The following is a 22,544-nucleotide window of genomic DNA, read 5'->3' as shown; positions in this document are numbered from 1 at the left end:
GAAGCTGTGTGGTTCATAAAAACATGTTCTTACTCAATATCAAGCCACAGTTATTGCTTTTATTTTAAATCGTATAATTTCGGACTTTTGTTGCCGTCTGTGAGGAAAATAAATGGGGCTCAGAGCCTCAGGATACTGAAATCTGTATTTTTTAAATCTTTTTTTCCTTCTAATTTGTTGTTCTTTTCAAAATAACACACTGTTATTTACTCACCAATAACACACAATTATCCTTGCTTTTATTTATTGGTTTAATTCCATAATCTCGGGCTTTTTTGGCGTCCGTCAGGAACTGAATTTCAAAAATAAATATAACCGGAAACAGACGTAGGCATTTCGTGCGATTACCCAAGATCCTCAGCTATGGTTTTAAGCTCGCTGATTGGATGTGTTAGCCGCAATGCATGCTGGGATTTGGTGTTTATATTATATGAAATCCGGAAAACATTTTAAAAGTATAAAATAATACTTAATTCCGAGTGCTCTTGCTTTTCTCTTTGAAAGTCATCACATAACGGCATTGTAATACACGGTTCGGCTGCATTACATATTACAGATCTGCCGTAGTTCTTTATTTAGAGAGCCCTGATGAGGAGACCTTTGGAAAAACTGGAAGAAATGGCGCCGAAACTGAATACTTGACATGGATCATAAATATATCAACAATTAAACAACATCTTCAATTTCTCTTCACACAATACGTCTCCTTGCAGTATCAACACTAATTCGGCTGACTTTTACATTTGATCTAATTCATAGATAGGTTATATTTACACCATAACGGTGCACAGCTGATAGAAAAGGACTGTAGTTTTCAAAGATATTACTGATTTTCTTTGAATGTAAGAATGTAAATACTGAGTCTGAAATAGTATAGCAATATGCTGTAAAATGATGTGAAAGCATGCATAAAACTATACATCTTCAGATGTTGTACATACACACTAATAATACAAAGTTATTATGGCTGTGTGCACCTTGTGTGCACCTCCTAGTGGTTAAAGCACGTTATTGAATTATTGTTTTTATGTGAATATTTGATTACAAAAATATTAAGAGTACTACTTTCATAGGGGGAAAGTATAAATATAGAAATATAGAATATAAAAAATCAAGAAGATACTATAAGTGATCTCTACAATAAAACAGTTTAGTGCAGGATGTACACAGATATTAATAGGAGGGGGTGCAAAACAGAAAAACCTTTATTTAAACATTAAATATTAAATATTAAGCCTGACAAAGTACTTAACGTCTAATATATTGCTTTCCTGCAATGTTATATGTTGAAGCACTTATTTTAACTGATATTATACATATGAATTATACTCTTATGTATGTAGATAGAATAAGAAATGTGCAGAATATGACAGTTTAATGGTGGTGGTACACACATATTGATAGATGTCTTGTAATGCACTGTTGAGGAACCGGCTGTGACCCAAGTGTTTCATTCATTGCATAACTACACCGTAGTTGTGTAAATGATATGTCAATAAACCTTTGAAAATCTTGAAAGGGATGTGCAAAATAGCCATAATATACAGTCTTTAATTAACTATTAGTAGAGAATAACGAGTAATGAATATACTTTATTACTTGTTTCCATTCATGTCAATTGCAGATACATGTTTAGTCTTCTCAAGCACCAACTATCAAATATCTCTCCTGGTTGTTGGCACTTGACAATCACCGTACCTGAATTTTACTCAGGTGTAACTAAAGTCTGATTTAAGGGTTGTTTATATTTCACATAATTAATCAGAATCTGCAAAGTAACTCAAATAAATGCAGTGGAGTAAAAATACCAGGTTAACCTCTGAATTGTAGTGGAGTAGAATTACAAAGTAGCAATGAGCTGTCATGTGGGTATACGGCCTAAATATAATGCTGCACATTATGGACACAAGTGATTTTCACCCATTTATTAATTATATGTTTTACATTTGATAACACCAATGTGTTTAATAATGGCAACTTCTAATTGTGGGAAACACGAAACCATTCAGTAGAGACGTCTCATAGAACATTTTGCGAAACACAATAGCCAGCATGTGTAGTTCTGGGGGGGCGTTCGATTCCAGTTTTGGATAGACTGGCGTGGTTTCGTTCCATTTCACACAGCTGTTTGACGCTCTGCGTAACCTTACGGGGACTCAGAGCTATTTAATAGAAGAGTTACGACATCTCCGTTCACTCCAATGGACCACTTTTTTACAGCAATGGCGGATCGTGGAGCCTCTCAATCGTTCCCCGGAAGTTAGCGCCAAGGCTGGCAGAGCTGTGGAGTTGCAGCATAATACACCGTTCGTGACGGACTTTTAAAGGTAAGAAGAAGTTTAAAGATTTATATTGCGGATATTATCAGTACATCTGATTCAAATGAACATGTGTATTAAAGGATGTCAGTGGACTATCCCTAAATTAGTAGATTTAGGGAACGTTTACAGATAACAGATTAAGCTAGCATACCGAAGCAAGTGAGCAACACACGTTGAACAGCCTTTTAATTGTAAATTCCGTTCTCTTAATGTCATTTCGTCCAACATGTTGAATTAGAGAAGAGGGGCTTCTAAACGGGATTGTATGCGGGGGTGGAGGGAGTTAAATATTAGATAAATATAACTTTGGTGCGTGTAAGAGTGAGTGTTTTTAGCAGAGCCATATTGTGTCCTTGTGATTATGTTGATTATTACCTGTCTGTATAATGTTGAAGCTCAGCTGATTTTGGATTGATGGCAAAGGGAGAGGGACTTAAGTGAGAGTGAAAACACTAGGTAAGTTTAATACTACTGTTTTATATAAGTAAACACCTTATCTCCCCAAGGCAATTTCCCATCCAATAGGTGTGCTGTGTGTGTGTATAACCCTTTCTCTTGTCTGTTACTCCCTCTTTCAGCACAAGAACCAGAGGGGGATTCAATGGAGCCTGAATACCTGCACTGAGACCCTCACCCTGCACCCTGAGTCTCAACTCTGTGTTTTTCAAGCCTTTCCCTGTTTTTTTGTATTAAACAAAACATTAAGCTTTCCCAATGGTGTGGTTTTCGTTTTGTGAAAAAGTGCAAATGCAGTGTTTGTATATAATTACATCACATATTTTGTTGCTGGCAGCACAGCAAACCAGGACAACACGGAGGAAAAGGCACCGACAAACTGCATGATATGCTATTCAATGTTTATTGAATTCCATGTATTTGCAATGGATGTTCCTAAAACAACACATTTAACATCATCATATGCTGCTAGTCCTGCTGCTGCTGCTAGTCCTTTGATAGTCACCTGTCGGTCTCCTGTCCTTTCTGAAAGCCATAAAGACGACATTAGTCATTTAGATAACTTGTGTCCTCAGTTACCATGGGGATTACTGAAACTACCATGAATTTAAGAAAATGGTAGAAATGAATCCAATCTGAATTTTAAAGCATTACTTTAGATCCCCTCCCTCTAAATGTATCAATAAACATTAGAAAGTGATGCTCCTGACTACCATACAAGTTTAAGAAGATAATATTGGTTTGAAAGAATTCAAAGCTATAAATAAACAGCAACAGGCTCTTTAACAAGGCACTGTTAGTAACATGTAAACTAATCCTAATATTATCACTTAATATTAGCAAATTCGATTTTATTTTTTAAAACATATTGATGTAAATACATACACATATCGATTTGTTGTATAAATATTGCAAATCAAAACCTTTATTCACTAATTATTAACAAAAATCGTAGTTCTATCTCCTGTTATCAATGCATTCACATTGCCCGCCATGAACTTCCGGGGAACGATCCTCGTCTACATGAACCACGTGACGATAACCGTTTTTGGACTTCCGGTGTCGTAACTCTTCTATCTATATGGCGCTGCGGGAACTGTAGTCCTAAACGATAGCTGGGGATTATGGGTAGTGTAGTGTCTTCGGCCATCCTAAACTCAGAAATGTTGACAATCGCAATGATGCTCGAAATGTCCCTTATAGGCCTACGTCTGTTTCCGGTTATTTTTATTTTGAAATTCAGTTCCTGACGGACACCAAAAAAGCCCGAGATTATGGAATTAAACCAATAAATAAAAGCAAGGATAATTGTGTGTTATTGGTGAGTAACAGTGTGTTATTTTGAAAAGAATAACAAATTAGAAGGAAAAAAATATTTAAAAATACAGATTTCAGTATCCTGAGGCTCTGAGCCCCATTTATTTTCCTCACAGACGGCAACAAAAGTCCGAAATTATACGATTTAAAATAAAAGCAATAACTGCGGCTTGATATTGAGTAAGAACATGTTTTTATGAACCACACAGCTTCCGGTCTTCCACGACCCGACCGGAGAAAAAGACGTGCTGCAGCCTGCAGGCACGAAACACGTTACCAGTAGAAATACATTGCTTTTAAAATCGTGCTGTGCAACACGAAAAAAAGGGGCAAATCGTGTTGGTGAACACGAATCAATAGATTAAAAATCGTGTTGGTGAACACGAAATGCCGTGAGACTGGGTTGCATATTCAGATGTTATGGATTTCAGATGTAATGTATCTCGCTGAAAAAGGACCAGTCTTCATTTCATCTATATGCAATGTAGTAGGAAAATGCTTTTCATTTGTGAAGGCTAGAACAACACCGGGCATGTTAAAACAACATGCCCGGCACGGACACGAGAGAATAACCCACAAAGCTCCGTCGACTCCAGCTCTGAGAGCCCAAAGCACGCTGTTTACGATTGCAGGAGAAGTAGACACCACGCTCTGGCTCAGATTTCAGAGCCACAGACTATTTCTGACCATGCTTTGACACATTCTGCATAGACGTGAGAACATATATTTCATAATGCATTTTTTAAGTTAACTTTGTAATGGTGGAGTCAATGTTTTATATATCACGATTCAAACATTAATTGAAATCACATGCTGCCATATTCAACGCCAAAATTCAATATAGCTGAACAAAATGGAAGGCCAAAACTCATAATGGATGGCAATCAAAGTGTGCTTGTTTTTCTCCAAAAATGATTTTATTATTCAAAGCAAATGTATTACAAAGAAATCCATTCATTGACCATCTGGAGCTCGAACATTTTTGACAATTAATAAATAAATACAGTGAAAATGGTTTTGTTTTTAAAAGGAAAATAATAGTGCATATAAAAAACACCATTCGACTTCTCTTAAAGTTCTTCCGAGAATAGTCAATGCTAAGTTTCCAATGTCCAATCTTTATGATGGGTGTTGCTGTGTTGTTGTGTTTACATCAAGACTGTACACAACATTGAATAACTAATTAAAATGGCAATCTTTCTTCAGTGAAAAACCCCAATGAATTACTGGATTAGGGTTGTAGCTTGTTAGCTATTCGATAAGAGGCTTAATCAACATCTCAATTCCTGCAAGAAAATAATATATAATTTAGTTCAGTTCATTCATACACAATGCAAATGACTTAGCCTCCTGAAAGGCCTCTGGGGGAGCAAAGATTATGACTGCACTATGCTGTGTACGTAATGACATAAGTGTTCTTGGCTCCAGGTAAGAGGGAAACAAAGACTTAAAAAGAACCGGTAGTGAAACACAAGACGCTAGGATGATATTGGATGCTGGCTAGGGAAATTGAAGCCTATCTTAGTTAAGAAATGTGATAGGTTTCCTAACTGCAAATTACTTGAATGGATTTATGTTAAAAAGTTATCAACAACACAACATATGCTATTTGGAAAGAAAAGTCTGCATTTCTAACAATTCCTATAGCGATATGAGTCAATGGTCATTTTTCCAAAACATATCGATAAAAATTGTAAATAATCCAATATTTAACGGCAAATTGATATGGTCCTGAGAAAAAGGGTCTGCTGAGGTTGAAACCATTATGTTTTACGCTCTTCTATTAAAGTGGATAATACAGAATCAATTTCAAACATGAACTCGTGTTTTTCAAAGGTACTTAAAAGAATGTAAGTGGAAACCATTTCAGTGTCTGGTAAGAGGATATTCTCTGAACCCAGTGAAGTCACAGGGTTCAAGTCGTTATTACGTGCCACATTCATTTGGCCACTAGGCTGAAGTGACCCTCATCACACATTCATTGTTATGACTTTGATCCCATGTGCGTTGATGTAGGTGAGGAGGACCTTGGCCCGCCTCTCAATTACATCGATCAGCTTGTCGATGCCCTGCCGGCCTCCCTGGCTCTCCCAGTATGTCTCATCAAGAAACAGAGACTGAAGGAGCTTCTCCCTCAACCTCTTGCTCTGCAGCACAGACACCGCCGACTCTGGGAGCCTAGAAAGACACAAAGTGAGTCAGGAAGAGTTCAATTAAATTAGAGTTCCAGGTATCTCAGAGGCAGAGCTTCTCTTGGCTGGGAGCAGAAAATAATCTGATTAGTTCTGTGGTGATGCTTAAGTAGGCTAGACTGTTTCTACGAATCAAAGTGCCTATACAAACGTGCTCATAAAAGATACAAATCAACATGGTAGTGAAAATGTGTGCAACTTTATCTTCGTTTCTTAAAATAAACCAGTTGCAATGTTAAGAAGACAACTTTAACGAGAGGCAAAAGTGCAGAAAACAATATAAGCGGGAAGAACACGTGGAAAAAAGACAGTTGATAAAATAAGAACAACTTTATGACTCCTAACTTTCTTCTCTACGGTGTGCTTGTATGTGAAGAGCAATTCAGCAGGTAAGCACGTCTCCGATAAAGTCTGAGGACAGGAGTTTGCCTGAGTTTGGGAGAGGAATATTTTTGAAATGAACAGCCTATTGCTAGCGACGAGTCATTAGCTAGCTAGCGTACAACACACATATGTGACCCCTCAGTCTTTATCTGCTCAAAGGAAGCTTGTATCTTAAATTATATCTAGGTTAAATCATCATTATGAGTAAGCCAAACTGCTACTGCCGAATGGCAATCTGGGAGCCGTATCCACAGGAGCATAGTATGGCCAATGTTTTAACCTATAAGCTAATGTGTCTTAACTATAAAACGCAGAAAAACACATAATTATTAAAGCCATGGTTGTTTTCAATTGCTTAAGCAGTTGGTTATGAATTAATTACTCAATAATGTTATGATATTTCTGCTATCTCTCCTTTGGTACTTTAGTATGTACAAATCAAACCAGCTTTTCTATGGTTCAAGTAAGAAACACAATTGAGACAAAAGTACACTAACTTTTAGTGACGAGTCATGTTAGCTAGCTAGTGCCCACAAATGTCCGCCAACGAGCGGCGTGTGGTTGCAAAGTTTTGGAAAGAGACGTTAAAAACCAACACAGACGTATCTATTGAAACAGTCATCCTTCATGTTTTTCTAAATGCATGGAAATGATCAAAAGTCGTTGAACATTGGCAATCTTCCTGTGGGTGTTGCTAGTAGCAACAGATTCTTAGTTCTGGAATTTGTATGCTATTCGCACATCTTGCAATTAGGCTGCACTCCTAAATGAAGTATCTGCAGAGATTGAAAATGAGATCGTATAACATGTGAAGCAGCAACTGGCTTGGAGCTGACCTGTTTAGGGTACTTACTATGAGTGGTGGACTGGTGTTAATGAGCTAAAGTGCTGTTACTTGATACAGAGATGGATCTGTGCCTTGCATTCCTGTGTTATGGGAGGATTAAATAATTGTCTGCAAGAAGAGTTCGCCCGATGAATGTTATGAATGTTTGGACAGCTAAAATGACAAAAAAGAGGGACTGAAGCTTTACAAATGTAGACTATGAAGATGACTGGGAGACGTTGGACCGGCTGTTACTTACATTTAGGTTTTCAAGCAGATAATTACAGATCCATAAAGGAAAAAACATTATTAACCCCCCTCAGATTCAGGCCAAAAATACATATTTACTTTGCTGAGCCATTTGTGATTCAGTGATTCTGTGAGTCAGTTTTAAATTAAAAACAGAATTTGAAAGTTTAAAATATCATTGTGGTGTTTGTTCAATTCACTTTGTGCTTTGTGTTTGCAGATTATTGTGCCAACAATATTAAATTGAGTTTCCGAACAGGCCTGGCAGATATTAAACACATTCCTTTCAGATGATCAAATCTGATTATTATTATTAGTATTTTAACATTTGTAAATTAACTACCTATCAATTGAAATAGAAGATTGATACATCTGACAAAAGTTGTTATTTTGCTATTTAAGTTATCACGTTTTTTCTGATATCTTAAGACACATTCTGAGTGAAATGTAATATATTTCTATATAATAATCATACCAATATCAGTATTTATCACTGTTGTTGTGATCCAAACTTACTCTTTGATTCCTTCCAGGAGCCTGAAGTCCAGGTTGTCCTCATTGCGGTCGAAGAAGCCTTTGTTGTCGGTGAACACCAGGTGCCTGGGGTCGTGTCCCCTGTGGATGATGTTTGTCAGCTGTATGTGTTTCTGGTTCCCACACTCAGCATCGAGGCCCAGCTCCACACACACATCCTCCTGTCTGGGCCTGAACCCACAGCAGCTCTTATCAAGACGGTTGTGAATCTGATAAACAAAAATAACATTCTTCTTCTTGCCACAAACATATTTGCATGGTAAAGGATTACTAAACTGTATTCACATAGCGCTTTTCAAATATCTACGGGCCCTCAAAGCGTGTTTCACATAAACAAGTCAGTATTCACTCATTCACAACGAGGCTGCTACAGTATACAAGGAGCCACTTGAAGCAACTAATATTTACACACACTCACATACTGTTGGCAGTGCAATTAGGAACAACTTGGGATAACAAATCTTGCCTGAGGACTGGGAATCGAATCACCGACACTTCGATCTACCTTACAGCGAAAGATGCCCTTACTAGTATTTTAAATCATCTCACAAAGTTAATAGAAAACAGAAAGCTATCCAGCAGGTTGTTTATTGTGGTGCTTTTCTCAATGACTTTTGATCAGACAGCACTTCCTGCTACGTTACTCCTGCTTCCTATTCAAGGACAGGTGAGCCATAATCCCAATGGAGGCTTCAAACCATCTGCCAATCATTAACTGCTTAACTATTTGATTGGCAGAAGTCTCAGGAGATGCTACCAAGTGTAAGTAAAATGAAGGATGGAGCATCTCAGATGTCAATCATTGGTTTCACTTGGGACTTGTTAAGTCAATGAGCATCCACTGTATGCCAACACATGCCGTGGGATTATCCACAATACATCTTTATCTGTCAATCAACAAGCCCCTAAACATAGATGTTTCGAGGCCCATATACAGCATCTTTCAATTGTTATGGACTCTAAGCACTTTCTGTCTTAGATAATGAAAATACAGGGTTTTTGTTTTGTTGTTTGGTTATTGGGAGACAAAGTAAGCCAGTGAAGCATTCAAAAAAACATCTCTCTCCCTTTCTGTTTTGTAACATATTTTGTCATATCCACCTTTTCGCCTTTGTGCTTATTGTGTGGTAAAGGTACACATTCATTCAAATGAACTTCACAGCAATGGTATAAGAGGTCTAACCATTGGTTTTACATGCAGGGGTCCAAACGTACAACACCCAGATGTGACCCATTTAGTCGTTATCTATGCTCAAAGGAAGCTGGTATCTTAAATGATATCTAGGTTAAATCATCATTATTAGTAAGCCATTGGAGTAAGCCAAACTGCGACTATCTGGGAACTGTATCCACAGGAGCATTAATGAACATATGCATTGTAAGCATAACTATGAAGCATATTATAAGTGCATTTAAGGCCAATACTTTAACATATAGGCTAATGTCTCGTGTGTTAAACTATAAAAGGTGGAAAAACACGCATAATATGCACGGACATTTTTTTTTTTAAACTTCAAAATACTATTTTTTTAATGTTATTATTAAAGCCATGGTTGTTTTCAATTGCTTAAGCATTTCTTAACTTCTCCTTTGGTCATTTAGTAATGTACAAATCAAACCAGCTTTTTGATGGTTCAAAGAAAGAAACACAATTGAGACAAATGTACACTAACTTTAGAGATGCATTTTCTCAGTTGCACAGTTTAACTTTGGCATCTGTATTCAGGAGTAAGCAGCCTGTCAGGGTATTTTAAGGATAAGAAAGTATATATATTAAGTGAAATGTGTTAGAGTTGTTCAATATCAAAGAAACCAATGTACCGTAACTGTTTTCAGATGACTTGCGTCTTTCATAAGATTTATTATGTGTCAAGTCTGTTCCTCTTAACTGCACAGTATAAATGTAACTTTACCATTACACAATAAATTCATCAGGAACTTGAATAAAGATAAATAGTCAAAGCAGTGGCACTTTGACCTCAATGCCACACTTAATAGTAATACAGTTATTCAATCTATTTGAAAGTCATTTTTTTTCATTACTCACTCTGCTAGTTTTGCTCTTTAATGTTCATGCAATGAATTTTAAATAATTCTCAGGATAAGTGATAATAATGCAATATCAGTGATCCAGGCTTTCCACATAAGAAAGAAGACTTAATTTCAGCCGAAAAGAAAGGTTAAAAATAGTCATTTATGAAACATTTTTGGAAGCATAGAGAGGCTGCAACTGCATGAAAGCAAACAGAAGGAGAGAAGGAAACATGTTTTTGCTATTCATCATGTGGACTTTTCAAATATTTGAGTCATTATTGTCTTTTTTAAATGTCATTGCTTGTGTTACCTGTAGTAAGAAGTCAAACAGAGCCAGTTTACTCCACTCATAGTGATGCACCGTGGAGCAGTCGGAGTCAGGCTTCGGGCTGATGTTTGTATGCCAACACTTCTGTTTCAGGGAACTCTGGTATTCCCCCCATGTCATCCTCACAGTGGCCCTGCCTGCAGCAAGGCCTTCTGGGTAGAGAGATGCATCCCATAACAACACTGGCCCGGGCAGGCCATCTACAAAGTGAGGATAAAAGGATTATATGGCTAGATTTCAGCAACTGTTTGGTCTCAGTGAGTTTTTGTGGGCCTATTTTTACCGAGGAAAAGCTTACTGAGCAATGCAAATGCTTTGTCGGTGGTAAACACATAAACACCTGCACAGCAAAACCTCATCATTTTCCCCTGTATAATGAAGCAGATCAAAAGTGGACTGTGGATACATTTTCTGATATACTTTCCTTTTGCACATCATTCATTTGAAATCACGAAACAACCAACTGTGGAGACTCTAAGAAACATGATCTGTTGACGGACACAGATGTTATATTCACAGGTGGAATCAAAGACTTGTGGAGAATAAACAAAATTGGACAACTGCTGTCGCCTGCTATGCATATGCCCCTAAGAGCTCAGTGCTGACATTCTCAACATGTTTCAGAAGTTAGAATGTATACCTTCCCTGACCTGCCTTAGGTTCAAATATATGGATACCTTTTTGTCTGTACTGGCGCTGCTTTCAGTATGGCCTCTAAGGAAATAGTCCTGACTGAGTGGGCCCACATGCTGAGTGCCAACGTTTCAGTGTGTGGTACACAAGCACATGGCACATGGATCTTCAGCACACATATGTTCCACCACTCGACCTCAACTTCATAGCACATGAGTTAACTGACATTTAATTTAATTTGTACAATACATTTACTGTCTACATACATTTAAAAGGATTGTGTGATAAGTCTGTTTTTCAAATAGTTTTATCCCCAGACAATAAATCTATTACACATTGACATAGGCCTACACATATCTGCAGGGGGATTTTGAAATGTGTTTTTTCTGTTTTGAGTTGTGAACTGAAAGGTGCGTACACAGAAATAATGCAACTTTGACTGAGGTTATAGTTAGAGATGACACACATAAAGGACAAGTTAGATTGTTAGATGAAGCAATCACATGACTTAAAGGTGGGGTAGGTAAGTTTGAGAAACCGGCTCGAGATCGCTAGAATTTGAAAATACACAACCGGAGAAAATCTGCCACTTCCTTATAGAGCCCCTCCTACAACACACACGAACGCGCACATGACCAATGAGGGGACGAGATAAATGTGTGCCCCGATGGAAGGCTGACAGGCAGGTAGGCCATCAGGTTGGTTGTACTTTTTACAGTATTACGGCTTCTACAGATGACATTTTTTATGGATTTTTTGTCAAAGCACTTAAGATATTCATTGCTATCGGGATGTTAAGAGCATTCAATGGAATATAACAAAAAGTGTATCTCGAGCCGGTTTCTGAAACGTACCTACCCCACCTTTAACTTGGGTTTAACAGTGCTCTACACCAAGTGTTATCCAGATTGGGTCAGAATAGAATAAACGTTGTCCTCTCCTGTTGACATACCGTTTAAGAAGCTGAACTTTCTGCTGACAGCTGGTAATGTCCGATTGAGCCCCAGCACCCTGTCCAGATGGAAAGCGAACACCTCGGTGGTGTCCACGGGGCTGCTGATCACTCCACACTGCCCTCCACACACATTGTTCCCTTGTGTGTCTCTTCGGTTGCCCAATGAAACGCTTATCTCGCCCTCAAATATTAAAAGTGACGTATAATTCCCATGAATAACTTCTTTGATGCGCAAAATGTTGGCATCCGCAAGAAAGCGCATGGCTTTCACGTCCTGGGGGCTGAGCCATGGCGGTGCCCTCTGACTGTAAATTCGGATAGAACTAATGTGAGAGCCTGCTTGTGAATCTGTATGATGTGTAGGGATTATATCCAATAATTTATAATGAACATCCTTGGTTTCTCCCAAGAAATTCTTATGTGGAAAGTTTCGCTGAATTTGGCCCACGTCCCGCAACAAAGTGCCACGTTTGTTCTGCGTAAAAGCTGAGTTAGCCTCCGTAATCCTTTTCACTTTTTTCCTCAGTTTTGGTCTGAGTGTCCCCCGAATATTAGCAGGTTTCAGTCGCTTAGTCTTTAGCGTTATGTAGACCACGTTTGACCGTGTCGGAACAACAGAGTTCGCACCGGTCTGAAAATCCACATTGTCTGATTGAGCATCACTAATATCCAAAGTATACAATCCACGGGTGAGTCGGTACTTGTCTTTATCAGTCCTCATATCCCGGTGCTGCTTCGAGTATCCAATTTGTGAAACAACCAACAACAAATAAATAACACAAACGCTGGCAATGATTAAACTCCTGTTGGAAAGAGGGCACCTCCGGTAGCTGCTGCTCAGTCTTAGGAAAGGGAAGAGCAGCCAGTGAAAGCGAAACTTCCCCATTATAACTTATGATATTATTATGGTTGAGTGTCTTTTGTGACAAACTCAAACCAGGGAGGAGCGCACAACTTCCGAAACTCATCTTGGAAAGGAGGATTTGTGGTCACATAATGCATGGAGACAACTGCGTGGGGTGGACAGGGCTGGGAAACCACCCTCTGACCCAACATGAGGACACAACAACTTTTTTTAACGTATTTCTACCTTCAGATATAGCTATAATCCAACATGGTGAATACAAAGAACAGACACTTGGATATCATTTATTCAGTGTGTGTTGCCTAACTCAGACTACATTATGCTGCGGAAATTAGTTGAATTACCGCGGACAAAAACTATATCTGTTAATTGATAACTATGAAATGGTCTGCCAAAAATAACCAGGTTATAAAAAGTAGCATCAAAATCACATATGTATGTTTCGGATATCATCCCATTCATTCTCACCCTGGATATGAATACAAGAGCTATCCTAGCAGTTTGTGCAAACGTGTAATTCATGAACAAATGTTTTATAAATAAACTTTCGAGTTAGGGGGATTCTTAAAATATAGTACTAAAACCATTGATCCATTATCGGCCTGAATACACGCGTTTTAGGCGACACCTGCTGGTCCAGTTCCTTCATCTTTAATTGGCTGAGCGCACATTCACATTTTAGAGACACAATACAATTGAACAAAATATGCACGTGAAAAGTGGAACAGTTAGCAGCAGGAAACCACTATATCCTCCTGTGGAAGGAGCTGGACCTGGAGCCCATGAAAAGGATTTCCTGAAGCCGAAAATAAAACGGCTAAATATAGAGCTATTGTGCTGTGGCCTATATAGACTTGTATTGTAGATGATGTAGATAACTGATGATGTGCTGTCTTCCTAAAATAACAAGGAGATGAGGATTTGAATGTGCAGATATTGAAGAAGAACTCACATTGTACTCAAAGTACCATACCACAGTGTAGAAATACAATGTTTTCAATAGAAACCATCTATTCACATTTCAATGGACAGAAATAATGTTGAAGCTGAAAATGTCAACCTCACCTCAACTAGCTTGATATATCTTTGTTTTGATACCTATAATATAATGTCAGTTAATGTTGTATCATTGATCTGGATCCTTAACTATAACAACTAAAGGTATCATACCATTGTAATGGAGTGGCCTATACAGTATAATGTCAGCCTAGATTTGTGTTTCCTTTGAAATGTTACGTAAATAAAAAGCTGATTATAATAATCAAGTACAGTGCTTGGGTAAATATACTTGGTTACTTCCCACCAACATGAACAAACATATTGTGATCTTTTTTTAATTAATAATAATAACTTTATTTGTATAGCACCTTTCACGCATCCCAAAATGCTTAACAGAGCACGTTGAGGTACAGAAAAACCTTGACAATGAACAAAAATGACCAAAAGCAAGGTACAAAAAATAAATAAGAAGCGTTACAATAATACATGATATCACTAAAACTAACCCAAATTAAAAGTCAAATCAAAAAAGTTATGACTATTGTATTATTTATTTTTTTAAATCAAAGGGATTTAGCTGTTTTCAGATTTAAAGGGAAGCTTCTGTTCCACAGAAAGCAGCCTTCCCAGATGTTCTCATAACACACTTAAGGTACTTATTAAATAAAGGCAGTGGAGGACCTGAGTGTTCTTGTAGGCTTGTAAGATGATAGGCAGTCACTCAATGATAAATGAAGGGTCAATATTTTGTAAGGCTATGTATGTATGATTGAAAGGACTTCAATCCATGAAAGATGCTGCAACCAGTACAGTGATTCCAGCAGAAAGGAAATATGATTTATCTTTTTGTTGTTTCGTTTAAAATCCTGGCTACAGGCTTATCAATAAATAATAAATACATGTATAATTTAAGTAAAACATTTTCTACGATTCAGCACATCTTATATTTTAACAAAGCCACAAACATGACATTAAAACTGCTCTCATGAGACAACAAAATATCTCAGATGTCTTTTTCTCCACCGGTCCTGCAGTAATTAACTCCCTGTGGTCATGTGGTCTCCCTTGAAAAAAAGATCTATGATCTCAATGGGACCAATCTCCTTAAATACAGGCTTGAATGGATCCATGTCAGCCTGCGAGTTAGATTGAGTGATTGGTAATTGGCAGCACCTGGCTGAGCTTTACTCCTCACTGCACAGACACACGCAGACACAGACACACACAGTCTCTTGCTGGTTAACACGACAGAAAAAAACCGTTACTTTTGACATGCTTGAATCAAAACTCCCCCATTTGCTTATATTTGTTACCACATTGTTGATGGTGAACAGTATGGAAAATGATGCTGACCAAGGTGAGTGAATTGTTTGTGATTTAATGTTATTAAGGAGCCTGAGGATGGCATGTTGTCTGTAATCAAAAATGTTTGGTCTTTTGCTTTGCTTTAAACTTTTTCCAGATACGGAAGGTGGTGCAAATGCAACAGCAGGCAGCTTGGGAACGGTTAAAATGACCAATATGACTGGTTTTTCCTATGGATTAGCTGCAAATGCGGTTGCTGTGCTGTTGTATGGAAGCAACTATGTTCCTCTTAAAAGAATAGAGACTGGAGATGGTAAGCTTTCAGTTCTTGCTTTTCTTTTAAATATTTCCGTATGGGGAAGGACTTTTTCTAGTAAAATCAAAAAGCGTTTTTTTGCATGCCTACAGTATATGACAAGTATTTTGTTTACAGGTATGTTCTTCCATTGGGTATACAGTGCAGCAATATGGGCTGTAACCTTGGTTGGAGACATAATGCTTGACTCGCCCAAATTCCATCCTTTTGGAATGCTTGGAGGTGTCCTCTGGGCTACAGGTAAAAGCAAATCATTTGTCACGTTTTTCATGAGATTGAATGTATTTGTATCACTGGAGCAAGACACCTTCAAGTGTGGATGAATGTAGAAACAGACCATCTTATTTCACAAGTCCAATTTAAAATGCTGACATTGAATCTGTTGCTGTGAGGGATGACACACTGTAAGGGTCTGATAGACCCAGGTTCTTTGGTTGTAGGGAGTGGTTAAGATCTCCTTGTTTTTGCTATCCTCAAGGGGAAATGCAGTTCTTTACTCTAGTGGTATTTTACTATTACAGACATACAGCTGGAAATGAACACACACACACACACACACACACACTCGCACTAACAGGACCAATAGAAATGCACTAATGAAGAGGTATACAGTAGAGCAGAGCGACGGGGCTGTCAATGTTCTGGCGCCCAAAAGTAGTCGGGGGTATGGTGCCTTGTTCAAGGACAACTTGGCGGTGCCCATCAGTGAAATGGCTCTTCTCCAGCTACCAGTCAACCCTCCATATATTTGGCCAGATCGGGACTTGAACCGGCGACCCTTTGGTTTCCAGGCTAAGTCCCTGTACATCTGGCTTAAAAATACAGCCTTGCAAATGAATTCAGAGGCATTTTATTTGGCCTTTCACCGATCAAACATTCCATTCAGTTGTGCATAAAACTTAAAAACAAATATTCCAATGTATTCCAAGTTTGGATTGCCTAAAACCTTTTGCACTGCATTCTCCTCTGTTTATACGTTGACATGTGTCACAAGCTTCACAAAGAGGGATACTACCGGTACGTGGCTTGCATGATGCTTACTTTTTTCCCATCCACAGGAAATATAATGGTTGTTCCAATTGTGAAAACGATTGGCCTCGGCATGGGGACTCTGATTTGGGGCTCTTGTAGTTTGTTGATGGGCTGGGGAACTTCACGGTGAGTCAGATTTATGTTCCTCCACTCGGAATGGGAAATGAATTGCCTTCCTTTTGTTGACTCCTTTTTTATTTTCTAGATGAAGTTAACTTTATATTAGAAGGGCATTCTGGGAAAATAAATGTTTTGTAGACAGTGGCTGGTTCCAGTTATATAGATTTCACCACAGGGACTTTTTGTTCAGAAGAAAGTGAACATCTAAATGACTTTGCTTCACAGGTTTGGCTTGTTTGGGATTACTGCAGAGGAGGTTTCCAGGCCAATATTAAACTATTGTGGAGCAGGGATGTGTCTTCTAAGGTAAACTTAAAATGGGGAAGTATCCCACCTTCCTGCCAGTTTAATAATTCTATAGCTGCAAACGGAACAAAATACACCACTGTCTTATATTGAGTTATGTTTTGGATGTCTGATGACTGATGTGACTTCTTTTGATTTGATACAGTGGCCTTATCTTTTTCTGTGTGAAAACGAACGTGGAACTGCATCCAATCTCTGAATCAATCCCATTACTTCTTGAGAGGGTAAGGGCATTGATTTGCTGTTTATTTTTATCCTCGTCTTATCTTAAAAAAATCATTTCTGGAATCAAGTTTAAGAATCTGAAGGACACTCCATCCATGTTGTGATGACTTTGACATGCTTTATGTGTTTTGAAGTACACCATGCCTTCATATAAGGATGCTTTCACCCTCTACAGAGAATACATTCGAGCAGCTATTGTCCGAGTTCCTCCGAATTCTGGATAGACATCATCGGATTGAAGACCAGGCGTTTCGTGTGAGCTCAAATCCTTATCCGTCAGTGAGCTGTGTGCACATATTGTTCTTGCCAGCTAAAAGCAGAAGCAAGGGACATTTTATGAAACATTGATTACATTATAACTATAAATGCTCCTTTAGGAGGAAACAAATATATTTTTTAACTAAGCCCCAGGCTTTCACTAGAGGACTTATGTATTATGTGTACAGCTGATGGGAGGCTTGGTGTTACATGTAACTTGATGTGTCTCTTGGCAAGCATTTATTTTCCAGGCAACATTTTTTAAGTACACCTTTTTATTCAGTCATGACCCACACATTTCACTATTAATGCATCACTTACATCAAAGTGGGTGGGTTGCAGCAAAATAAAACGACAAGCCAGGGGGACTGGCTCAATGCAAACAGCAGAACATTGTAAAACAAAAACAATTGGCGATAGACACTAGAAATGATGTATCCACTTTGAAATATATTTTTTTAAAAGGCCATGTTATGTCTGTTTTATGAAATGGTCTGCTTTATTAAAGAAACAAAAAACATGTTTCAGTGGAGGTTTGAAATCCATCATGCAGTTTCTGAGTGTCACTCTTCTTTAGAGGCTACCTGCTATCTGTTGTGTCGGGCCTGCTGTACGGCTCCGTCTATTCGCCCATCCTCTACATTAAGAGCCGTTCATCATTCCGAGACAGCATGTTCTACGGAGCCAGTGACTACGGTAGGGGTTCAGTGTTTGATACCAGCCTTCACTTTTACCTTTTTTTTTACAAGCTACTATAGATACATCTTAACTGGGAAAAAGATTACAATGTCTTCTGGGGTTTAAGACCGTATCACACCGTTATCCTATAAATAACACCTGATCCTCCAGCGCACCAGGTTTAATATCCAGCTTCCTGAGAGTCACTGCGATGGTACGCCTTCCCTTTTTTGTGCTGCTTTAAAGTGGCTCTAACTTTGATATTGGTTCTACTGACTCACCTCTTAAAGCATGGGACAGTTGATGTCTTCATTGCAAACCTACAGGGAAGAAAAGGGAATAATGTAACTGTCATTTCTTGTCTTCTCAACAGACCTCGACTATGTTCACTCGGTGTCCTCTGGTATTCTTGCTACGAGCACAGTGTACTTTGCCATCTACTGTCTTGTCATGAAAAACAGGCCCAGAGTCTACTCCAAAGTCATCCTACCAGGTAACTCTTTATCACTTGGGTGTTTCGTGGCATAGTCAACGTTGCAACTGCTGTAAACCTAGGATCATGGCATTTTACTTTTTGCTCTTATTGATATGTTTCATCCATAACCTAAAGGCATTGATGATATTCTGTGTTTTTAATCAGTGGTTCCCATACCTTTATCCTAGAGACCCCTTTTCCTTTCATTGAGTAAACCTAAGATTCGTGACATATTTCAGTGAACATACAATGAATACAAATAACGGTACAGAACAAGCAAAACACTGTACAGTTAACCCAAATAATGAAGCCAATAACGGCAGGAAGTTCGTGTAAAACGAGCAAAATTGGTGATTTTTCCCCAGATATTTTTCGTGAGATTAAAAAGAAATGTATACAAATCCTGAAATGGGCTTGTTGTAGATTTAAATATAAAAAGTTGTTGTACACCCTTTTTAAGATAAAGTAGGCTTTGATAACCCCAACGTGTCTGTCATACTAGTAGTTTCAAACTAATAGGATCCAATAGAAAACTACAAATAATATCCTGCCAACTATGAGTACATGTAATCTGTAAAGTCAATTACTAATAAAACTAGGTTTTGCAGATGGATATGGTGGATAAGAGAAGGATCTATGCAAGTGATTAACAAGGACATATAAAATAATATTGCTTGACATTTTGACAAATTATGCAGTTTGCTTGTCAAGCACAATTTAACTTAAAAACAAGCTGTATGAAATGTTAAAAACAACATATTCTCAAGTCCAAAGTCATGAAGACTAGCCTCTGTAATTGCCTCTCTGCACACCCAACTCTTGCACTGTCTGTCACATTAGTGTAGGGGTTGTATAATCTCCTGGGATGATGCACAAGGCTTTTTGGCGCTGGAATGATTTTGGTGAAACTGGATAATATATGATGGAGGAAACTGACTGTTTTCCCTTGTGATGTCCTTGGGCTGCTTTGCCTCGACTACCTTTCTGACGGACAGAAAACTGTGTTATAATAATAAATAATTCACCTCTGCAACTGACGAAGAAAATGCAGAACATTGCATAATGTTGCTTTTAATTATGTGCAAAAGTTATTTGTGTTTTGTTGACCTATGTGCTGTGTAGTGTATCCGAGTCAGCGTGACAAAAGTACACTCTTGTCTCCGTCTGCTCGTCAGGTATGTTCTCTGGATTGATGTGGGCATCGGCCACATACTGCTGGTTCCTGGCCAATAACTACCTGAGTGCTGTCGTTACCTATCCTATTGTCACCGCCGTAAGTACACATGTCCTGACAGCTGAATGGGCCGGGTAATTGAAATACTGTCAGTTTGCCTTGACGTAGAAGAGTGAGTCTTCAATTACATCTGTCAATGATGGAAAGGAAAAACACTCTTGCGGATGTTTCAGTTAAGTTTGACGTGTCAGAATCCTTCTATAGTCTGAAATTCATTAAACTCTCCAGCTGCAGACCTGCATGACAAATGGATGCATCTAATTGCCGTTATCGAGCCGAGCATGGTTTATATATTTTTAGATGTCTGTCTCTGATTGGGATATTGCCCCTGTGGTGCTTTGGCAAGAATTCTGCAGAATTTTAAAAGGAAAAGTTAATTTCCCAGAAGATCATGACCACTCGGTAAATGCCTTGGCAATCCACATACTTTATTTTGACTTGCCAACTTTAACTTTAGTAATTGGCTTTTTAATGAGTTTCATTAAGAAAGGGGATGGTTTTGAAATGATGACCTTAGCAAAAGTTAACGGGTTATAAACAGTTTCTCTGGGGGCAATGTAACCAGACTTAATGTTGCAGTAGATGGAAGAACCTGCTGTTTGTTCTGGTGGCATAATGAGCTCCTGCATTGCGTATCCCCCCTTACTGTTATGTTGACGTTATTGCTTGCTCAGGCAATTACACTTGTTGGCATACTTTTAAAAACATTAGGTATATGAGATCTTCAAAAATATTAAAAGTAAATTATTTGAATCTTTAATTTGTGCTTGTTGTACTCTGCAGGGATACGGTCTGGTTGCTGCTATGTGGGGATCCTTGGTGTTCAAAGAGATTACGGTAAGGATTATCATCAATCTGGTTGTAAATCATCCCTACATTCCTCCTTGTATGAGTATACTGCATAGTTTACCAAGGAGAACATGACTTCCTCCAGATGAAGGTTAACAGTTTTTCAACTTTCAGTATTTTCTTCAATATTTGAAATCAAGGAAAACACCCTAACCCTACATTTGAGTAAAGCCCTCCATGTGATTTTTCCTCTCAGGGTTTAGGCAACTGTTTAATCTTCTCCTTGGCGACCGTTGTCGTGCTGACCGGCTCCTTGCTGACCGCCATCTCAAAGAGCGAATAAAGCGGAAGACCGTCGTGTAAGAACATCAAGAAAAGGCCATTCATTCATCACAAACAATGTGCTTGGTTTTATAAAACTGCTTGAAATCCCATTAAATGACTGTAAAGCTGTCTGTTGACAAAGAAATGGAAATGGTCCTTTTTGAATTCTCCGAGCTAACATTTGGCGAAAGCTTCCGATGCAGAAATGCCCTCATGGCTGTTAAAAGAGGAGTATACTGTCAAACCTTTACTTCACAAATCATGCTATTAAAACATCTTTGATAATGACATCACTGTGTTGCTCTTAAAAATATCTCTGTTTATAGGCAGTCTTTTATGTTTCTGTCCACACCAGTGGTTCTCCACAGCTCATGCCCATCTGCTCCCCATGGAGCTCGGTGTGTGTGCGCAGTGTTGAGACATTAAAGCAGTGGGCTCTTGATTAATTTGTATCGTGCACCGGGGAGAATATAGTTCACAACACACATTTGACATGAGAGTCCACTCTGAATAATTATATGGGCTTAATGAAATCAAGAAGGAGAATGTCTTACCGATCTTAAACTATGTGAGTAGATGTTACAAATATGCAAATACAACTCTCAAACAGTAAAGATTTCTGCTGGAGCCCTTATTATTTGACTGATTTCGTTGTGCTTGTCCAGCAAAAACCTCAAAGTTGAATTGTTATCTGGGTTGCAAATGCTATTACTATCGGTGTTACGACCCGCCTCCCTACTCAATAGTAGTGGCTCGTGAGGCAGTCCGCAACATAAAACAAAAGTACACAACACGTAGGCACTAAACTGTGATCGTACATTTATTGCCACAATCATAAAACATACACTGGAGGACAGGTAAAACAAACAAAAAGACGGAGGGGACTTGGGCCAACCACACCACGGGCCGTAGGATCCAGAGCCTTCCTCCGCTACCCAAAATCACACAGAACCTAACGGGAGAAATACTCTATGGATAAAGTAATGTCATTTCAATTTGTGTGAAACGCACAAGCTGCATCAAATTATTGTATCCATGTTTATCGAATAGCCCAATATAAAAATGGTACATTAGTCTCAGGGGGCTTTCCAGTTTGTACTGAATACTACACCCTCTTTTCTTAGACCCTCGAATCGGACAAGGAACTCTCAAATAGACACACATTTTTGTATGGAAATCAACAGTTTTGCATGTCAAATAAGAAACGGGAATCCCCACCGTTTGTATTTATCCTGGTCCTTGCCGCTGGCTGCTACATTTAGTTTTAAGCCTTCATATTTTGGGAGAAAAACAATACAAAAGAAAATGCAATTCTTATGCATGGGGTTTTTACAGTTCTCGATTGCTAACGCACTAAAATGCTACATAAAGCACAATTATTTTAACTGA

General features: G+C 38.5%; 2 protein-coding genes and 1 long non-coding RNA gene across 3 annotated transcripts; 2 read left to right on the top strand and 1 right to left on the bottom strand.

Moving 5' to 3' along the window:
• Positions 1–2,172: 2,172 nt before the first annotated feature.
• Positions 2,173–2,993, top strand: LOC139434570 (uncharacterized). The gene is made up of 3 exons (XR_011643891.1): positions 2,173–2,327; positions 2,717–2,777; positions 2,900–2,993. It is a non-coding gene; the product is annotated as an uncharacterized lncRNA (long non-coding RNA).
• Positions 2,994–5,019: 2,026 nt separating this feature from the next.
• gask1b (golgi associated kinase 1B) lies at positions 5,020–13,126 on the bottom strand. Its single transcript, XM_034093055.2, has 4 exons — positions 12,227–13,126; positions 10,624–10,841; positions 8,262–8,488; positions 5,020–6,272 (listed from the first exon to the last, which is right to left on the bottom strand). Exons 1-4 carry the CDS (start codon positions 13,113–13,115, stop codon positions 6,065–6,067), a joined length of 1,542 nt encoding a protein of 513 aa, XP_033948946.1. The 5' UTR covers positions 13,116–13,126; the 3' UTR covers positions 5,020–6,064.
• A 2,106-nt stretch (positions 13,127–15,232) lies between these two features.
• tmem144b (transmembrane protein 144b) lies at positions 15,233–21,300 on the top strand. The gene is made up of 12 exons (XM_034093395.2): positions 15,233–15,450; positions 15,556–15,711; positions 15,832–15,954; positions 16,773–16,872; positions 17,092–17,172; positions 17,318–17,396; positions 17,573–17,652; positions 18,233–18,351; positions 18,707–18,826; positions 19,984–20,081; positions 20,826–20,879; positions 21,088–21,300. Exons 1-12 carry the CDS (start codon positions 15,366–15,368, stop codon positions 21,172–21,174), a joined length of 1,182 nt encoding a protein of 393 aa, XP_033949286.1. The 5' UTR covers positions 15,233–15,365; the 3' UTR covers positions 21,175–21,300.
• The last annotated feature ends 1,244 nt before the right edge of the window (positions 21,301–22,544 follow it).

Source organism: Pseudochaenichthys georgianus, chromosome 10, assembly GCF_902827115.2.
Source record: "Pseudochaenichthys georgianus chromosome 10, fPseGeo1.2, whole genome shotgun sequence".
NCBI lineage: Eukaryota > Metazoa > Chordata > Actinopteri > Perciformes > Channichthyidae > Pseudochaenichthys > Pseudochaenichthys georgianus.
This window is presented reverse-complemented; position numbering and strand designations above follow the sequence as displayed.